Source organism: Neolamprologus brichardi, chromosome 23, assembly GCF_056152115.1.
Source record: "Neolamprologus brichardi isolate AB-2024 chromosome 23, ASM5615211v1, whole genome shotgun sequence".
NCBI lineage: Eukaryota > Metazoa > Chordata > Actinopteri > Cichliformes > Cichlidae > Neolamprologus > Neolamprologus brichardi.
In genome coordinates this window covers 10,582,767-10,590,470 of record NC_142125.1, presented here as the reverse complement: position 1 = coordinate 10,590,470, position 7,704 = coordinate 10,582,767, and the positions used below count along the sequence as shown (strand labels likewise).

Here is a 7,704-nt window from a genome sequence, read left to right as displayed (position 1 = left end):
GTGATTTACTCTCAATGTGTTTTTACATGTAAACTGTTTTTCTGGTCGCTATAGAGAAAGGTGCTCATGACAGCACACATTAGTTGGAATCCTGCAAGAGTCAAAATATTATCAAAAAAAATTAAGGCTTTAATTTTCATGTGGTGATGCTTTATTGAATCCTGGAATTTAAACTGAATTTAAATTCATTTTAACATTTTATTGTTCAAAATGAAATTTAATTTACCATAAAAAACAATTTGGTGCAAACTAAATGGACTTAGGAGTGACGTTAATGAGTTCACAGGATCATATTTTTAGACATTTTTCATGAAAAATAGTAAGGCGATATTTACCTTCCTTAAGAATGTGGTTCAAAGCCACATCACTGAGCATGCGTATGCAAATGACACAAAAATATAGGAAACATTTCAGGGTGAAAATGATCAGAGATTATTATTTCTCTTCAGTATCTCAGCTGAAGCTTTGACTGTGATCTCACCATGATTATTTACTATAAACTGGCATTATTGACACTGGTACTGAGCTTTCATCAACAAGGTAAAGATCTTAGCATATTTTACACACACATGTTTTCGTATATATACTTTATTTCACTTTTGTCTCAGGCCATGCGATCATTGGAGGTCACGAGGCTGTGCCTCACAGCAGACCTTACATGGTGCTTTTGCAGATGAACAAGCCAGGTGGTCGTATAGAGGAATGTGCTGGCTTCCTTCTCAATGAGGATTTTGTGATGAGCGCTGCATACTGCCAAGCCGAGTGAGTCTAACACACTGTTTTTAAAAAACTGTGTTTTTTTTTTTACCTGTTTAGTGTTTAGGGGCCTACTGTGGAATCTATAATCTCAAGATTAAAGTCAAGTCACGTATTGAGACTGTCTTTATGAAGCTTCATGGCTATTAGATAAAATTACCAGAAAAATATTTTTTAATTTGTGAACACAAGACCAAAAAATAATTATTTTTATCAAACAAATGATACTTTTTTTTTTTTTTAGGTCCTACAAAGTTTTTCTGGGACTTCATAATTATGATGATCAGAATGGTGTACAGCACATTAATGTGCCTGGGAGAAATGCATTTCCAATGAAAGGCTACAATCCAGTTGATTTTCGAAATGATATGATGCTTCTTAAGGTATATATATAAAAAAATAAATTATGATTGTACTTTTGAAGTTTATCATATTGCTCTAATTTAGTCTTTTTTTTCATAATCTTCAAGTTTTTTCTTCTGTTTTTTTTTTGGCCGATGCTCAGTTCATTCAAGTAGCACTGAAATCCTGTACATACTGATTTTTTTTTAAAAACTTTTTTCCCTCTTCGTGTTACTGAAGTTGAGCCCAACTGAATGCAGCACTGAAACAGACTGTAGTTAACAGCGTTAATATTTACTTTTTTCTTTTAAAAAAGGGGTTTTCTCTCTCTCTTCCTTAAGTTGAGCACCAAGGCAGAGTTGAACGACAAAGTGAAACCCATTGCTCTTGCTGACCGTGATGATGGATCTCTGCCAAAAGCATGTGTCATTTCTGGTTGGGGAAGCACAGAAAACGGCAACGATTTGTCTGTCAAACTCCTGGAAGTAAATGTGACCCTGACTGACAATAAGCTGTGTGCTAACAGAAACGTGTACTGCTCTGAGGGCAAGAGAAGACCTGGTGAGGTAAGTGTATTTTTGCACACTAACATGGAGAAACAAACTTTGGTCAACAACAGAAATTCACTTCCAAAGCAATCACTAAATATTGTGTAAATACTAAATACTTCCAGGGAGACGCTGGTGGTCCATTAGTCTGTGAAGATGGAAAGGCATATGGGGTGATATCCGCCAGCAGAAAAAACCCAGATGGCTCAACAATCCAGAGTTATACTAAGATACCTGACCACTCCATCAAAGAACATAAGGGAAAGTTACATTCTCCAACAACCGATACAGTAACCATCATTCCTGTTTCTAAGGAACATCATATTTGTGTTAGAGATGCTGATTAGTCTAATAATACATGGTAATTGACAGAAATTAAATCAGCTGTTTTGATAAACAGAACATTTGATAGTTTGTCAGATATGTGATTTTCCACAGAATATAGCAAAGGGAATATTTTTGGTTTTAGACGGCTGGAGAACATTAAAGAGGCTTTGGTTCCATGCATTTATTTGTTTTTTGTCATTGTTTATTAAGTTAAACACAAAACAAAAGGTCAACTGATCAGAAAACTAACTGTCAACAAAGAAAATAGTAATCGCTGGAAACATTCAATCTTCAAACAACATGAGGTGCATTTAAAAATCAACACGGACTCAACTGTGGTCATCAAATTGTGTAATGTATGTTTCCTTTTACTTAAAAAGAGAAAAACAGCTCAAACAGCGAGAGAAACCTTCCGGTGATAAACTGCAGATTCACATCAGATAGAGGAAATGGTAACAGTAATCGGCACTTCCTGATTATTACAAAAATAATGAGAGACGCAAGAACATTTCCACATGTGTGACTAAACCAGATACACGATACTGAGAAACAAACTGGACTTTAAATGGTCGTCCTCCAATAGTTGAACAAACAGTGACAGCATTTCTCTGCAACTTAAACCTCTAGAAGACAAACACAATAGTGTCTTTATTGAAAATAATTTTTACATTTAAATTTAAAATTAATTGACAAGACAAATATATTCAGAAATTTAAATCAATGTATAAAGATATGGTTTTCGTGCAGTCCAATGTAATAAATTCTCATGGTTATACAACATTTGGAAGCAGCTGCACAATTACATGACTGAGCTATAAATATGGGAAGGGGGTGGTAACACGTGTGTTACTTCTTCCCACTGCTTTTTGAACACTGGTTGTACTACAGGACAGTATTTTCCTTTTCGTATATATGCTCTATTTTGTATGTATGTACGCATATGCTTGAAATAAATGATCTATCAATCAATCGCCTCTGTTAATAAACATGGTGAGCTTCATGCAAGCACAGCTTAATGGATGGTGGCCAGGAACACTGAGACTGTGCAGTGAATTAAAACTTGATTACATCTACTTGTTCACGCCAGACTGAGACAAAGCAGGGAAAGAAAGACTAAAGTCAGGTTTGTGTTTTATATAGATTTTACAGACCAGCACAATAAAGAATGTATACAGCAATTTGTATAAAAGGTAGGATCTCCTCTGGAGTGCAGTCACCCATCTGCACACGGACTATAATACCATCTCATGTGGAGGATAAATTTGGTCTGTTGATCTATTCTTGAAGAAATATGTACTAACTTACTAATAACTTGCGCTGTTGTAGGTTTCCACTTGCTTTTATATGTGATTTTATATATTAGGTTTTTTAATGATCTGTACATGTCAGGCCTCGAATCAAAGCAAACAGGCTGTATCCCATTTCAGAGCCCTGAGTACTTTTTCCCACACTAAAAAAAACACTTGAATGATAAAATTATGGGAACATTACCAAATAAGACTGATTCAGGACAGACAGTTACTTTAAACTTTTCTAGCAGTCCCTCACAAACAGGAAACAGTCTGTCTCTTCTCTTCATCTGTCAGCTGCTGCGGGCTCTTCCTCCTCCTCTTCCTCACACACTGCTGAGTTTGTCCTGGTGGATCATCAGGGGTGCAGAGCCTCACAGATGATGTGCAGCAGTGGGTCCCTCAGTCTGTCCTCACTCTGGACACTTGCAGTTGTCACACATGGAAATCAAATGTGTGATAAGCTGCAGGATTCAAACACAAGTGTAACTTATAAATACATGTTCATACTTTTATTACACAATCAGAGAGAAAGAAAAAGAGAGAGAGTGCAGGACAGACAGACAGGTGACGGTCTCAGGTGTATACACTGTACAAGAGAAGGAGGATTTAGTCAATACGCCGTCATTCAAACAAAGGTAAGTCAGCTTGAGTACTGCAAGTAAAATGCATTTAATTTCCCCCCGTACTTTCAGATTAGTGCAAGCATCAATTCATTAATGAGGGGGAAATTACAGTGAGAACATGTGGAGGCTCTGTTAGATAGATAACATAGTGAGTTCAGTGCATTGATGTGACATTGTCCTGAAGCATTTAGTCATTCTCTATGGTTAAAGAAATTGCAATCATTAATTCATATTTATTATAAATAATCCTAATTATACATCTTGCTTCCGTGTTTATGTCCTGTGTCACTAAAAATACATTCTTTTTTGGTTTTATACATTGATTAATGACCTGCAGAATCTCCTTATCATATTAAGTGATTCATATTTGTCACTTAAAGTCGAACTTTGTGCTTTCTCCCTCTTGAAAGTGATTACATCCTTGCATTACATAATTTAGGTTCATTTTTTGCTGGCAGATTAAAAAAAAAAAACAAAAAAAAAACAGGCAGAATTAGAATATAACATGCAACATTCTATAGATGGATACATAAAAAGATTTTTAAAAAATTACATGTATTGTCTTTAAATTAACTTTGTGTGTGTTTCAGGTACTGCACGGCACTGAATGAACCAGCATTGCAGCCATGGGTCATTGTGAGCATCACAGGGAAGGTTGAAACCGCCCACTGCACCTGTATGGCCGGAGTCGCGGATACCTGCAGCCATGTCACCCCTCTTCTGTTTAAAGTAGAAGCAACAGTGTTGATCCGTGGCACAAGGACTGTTACAGATGAACCTGCATACTAGGTTTTGCTGGGCAATATGACCATGATACAGTCAGAAGTTGGCCATAAGATAGACTTCTCTTCAGCTGCCCCGAAAAAGGCTCTCAATCAAAACACAAACAGACCATCCGTAGTGACAGGTAAAAGAAGCCATCCTCAGAAAAGAAAAATTCCACCTGCTACTGTGGAGGAGTCGTCTCAACTGATGGGAAAATATTTCTCCAAGCATAGTTCTGTTCTGAATAACCCATAAAGTTTTATTTAGGGGGTCTACATTTGTGCCTGAAGTGCATTGCCATGTAAATAATTTGCATTTACTGAATATGTGCTTACTAAGTAACACTTCAAAAAGTTGAATAAAGAAACAAACTAATATTTGCCTTTTAATTAAAACCACTTTGTAGAATATCACATCAGTTACAATGTAGAATCAATGTATAGTTTACAAATGACAAAATGTTCAAATAAAATTATGACAACATTTAAATAATATCAGCCACTATTAGCATTCTGTAATTTCCTGTCTCTTTTGAAAACGTATAACTACATACACAGCACAAGACTTTTAAGAGTATTTAACAAGAGCATTTTCCCCTGGTTTTACTACCACTCACTCATTCACCAAAGCGCAGCAAACCTTCACTATCTTATCCAAAAGGGTCACCTCTTCACCCTCACATGGAAGATGTAGTTTGAAGCAGGGATTTCGTAGTGCCCCATATGTAGCGTTGGAACCCAGTCAGGATTTGTGCCATCCATTTCATAGGCTGGTTGGCCTGCAATAATGAAAAACAATTAGCAACTCTATAAATAGAACGTATATCTACAAAATCACTCATTAGGATGATTGTTCTAATTTGCTATGACCTCAGAGTAGGGCTGTGCGATATGACCAAAATCACATATCCCAATATAAGCATCTATAGCCCCGATAACGATATAAATCACAAAAATGTAACATTTTCTGTAAATTCTGTGAATCTCGGGCAGCTCAACTCAGCTGGGCATCGTGTACCTGGAGTTGAGTGTTTTAACCAATGCATGAAACGATACATAAGTTGTAACGGCAGCCGTTTTCTTCGTATTTATTCAACGGCGTGCTGCGGGGAAAGGCCTGTTCTAACGTTTGAGTCTAAGGTTTATTTTTAGCACATGGCGGCTCTTTTTTGCTTCTCATCTATGGGCTCAAATTGTGGTCGTAAATATTTTGTTATTTATTTCTGGGGCGGTCGTGGCTCAAGAGTTGGGAGTTCGCCTTGTAATCGGGAGGTTGCCGGTGTTGTGCCAAAAAGTGATTGTCTGCCAAAAACTGATTTCCAATGTTTCTGTGTATTTTTTATGTGTAATATCTTTACGTATGTTCATAAATAGACTTCGGTGAACAGGGTTTACAAAGGGGTTATATATAGAATTAAAAAATTATCCGTTTTTCAAGTATCTTTACAACTGTGTGTTATTGTACTTACATTATAACCAATCCGGTCCTTTTTTCCTACTTAAAATATTTTTACAGAACTATTGCAATATTTGCTGCCTTTTCTTCTGTCCTCTTGGCCAACTTACTCTTACAAAAGACATTTTTAATGTTAATGAGATTTTTTTTAACTGCATAAATAAAGGTTATATAAAAGTCGCTGCCAAAAACTGATTGCGGCTTCTACCTTGTTACACGAATGTTGTTTGTGGCTCAAGATGACTTCTTGACATTTGACATCTGTTTCATATATTATAGCCCAACAAGTTACTTATAGCAGTTTAAATACGAGCAATCAATTTTTGGCAAATACCGGAAATTAGTTTTTGGCAGACAATCACTTTTTGGCACAACACTGGTTTGAGTTTCACATGTACTTTTTGGCTAAGTCCACACACAAATCTTTTTTACACACAAAAAAATATATATGTATGACCACAATTTGAGCCCATACTCATCCGTAAACACTCTCACGTGATTCAGTTTATTTTGAAAAGTCTCAACAGGATCTTGAGCTTTATTGTGAAAGGAAATTAAACAAGCGGACACGATGGTTTTACCGTCCTTGTTGCTAACGACAACACATAAAAACAGTCGCTTGTCCATCCGTTTTACAAACGGTAAAAAGAGATCCCATTCTCCAGCTTATTCCCTTCCCGATCGTGCATCTAACATTACAACCGACAACACAGCAAGTGCGTACCACTGCCGATACTAACCGTGTGCTTTCGCTCCTTTAGCCCTTTGTTTGGCCTGCTAAAATGGTGTCTCGGCGGCCACGCCCTCTCCAGTGACATCACACTCCAACGCTGACGTTAGTGTCACGTGATACATTTTCAGCTTTGAGCTGGTCCTACCAGCTCATAAATAGGCTCGGAGGATTTATTTCCGAAATCGCCGAAGAAACTTGATACTAAAAGTTATTACAGACACTAGTAACGGGATCAGAGAACAGCACAGAAAAAAACCTCAAATGGATTCCTTTAAAGCAGACAGTCCACGGGAAACCAGGCCCATAGAAATATCTGAAGAGGAGATGCAGACAGTTCTCTTCAAATCCGCCTTTATGACCCGTACACGGGCAGAGAGACGAGAAATGGATGAAAAAAACTTTATCGTTCAGTTTGTTTTAAAGCTTTCAAACACCATTACAAAAGAAAATAAATTAGTCATGAAACCCATCGACATGTCTGCACTCATCAAAACGATCACAGAAAAGACTGCAGGAAAATTACCTGCAGAACTGCCAACATCTATAGACAGGGTGGTTAAGTCTGTTTTCCAAGGACTGCAGAAGATGTACAACTCCGAGGACTTGCTACAATTTGTCATTGCATTTCATCAGTCAATATTTGAAGCAAATGTCACAAGAATTTTAATATCAGAGATCAATAAGGTAAAGAAGAAAAGGATAAAGTGTTCTGTTTTTGGGGAAAATCAAATCAGTCCTGCTGAAACGTCTGAAGAACAGATCCCCTTCTTTGTGTCCAGTCCAGGGGAAAGGACACAAGAAACTAAAGAAAGAAACTTTATAATTAAGTTTCTTGTTAGGCTGATCAACATGATCACCTCAAA

The 7,704-nt window shown here is 37.0% G+C and overlaps 1 protein-coding gene across 1 annotated transcript; it reads left to right on the top strand.

Moving 5' to 3' along the window:
- The first annotated feature begins 481 nt into the window (after positions 1-481).
- LOC102783686 (mast cell protease 1A-like) lies at positions 482-1,993 on the top strand. Its single transcript, XM_006790305.3, has 5 exons — positions 482-540; positions 609-762; positions 1,001-1,139; positions 1,440-1,664; positions 1,772-1,993. Exons 1-5 carry the CDS (start codon positions 483-485, stop codon positions 1,991-1,993), a joined length of 798 nt encoding a protein of 265 aa, XP_006790368.3. The 5' UTR covers position 482.
- The last annotated feature ends 5,711 nt before the right edge of the window (positions 1,994-7,704 follow it).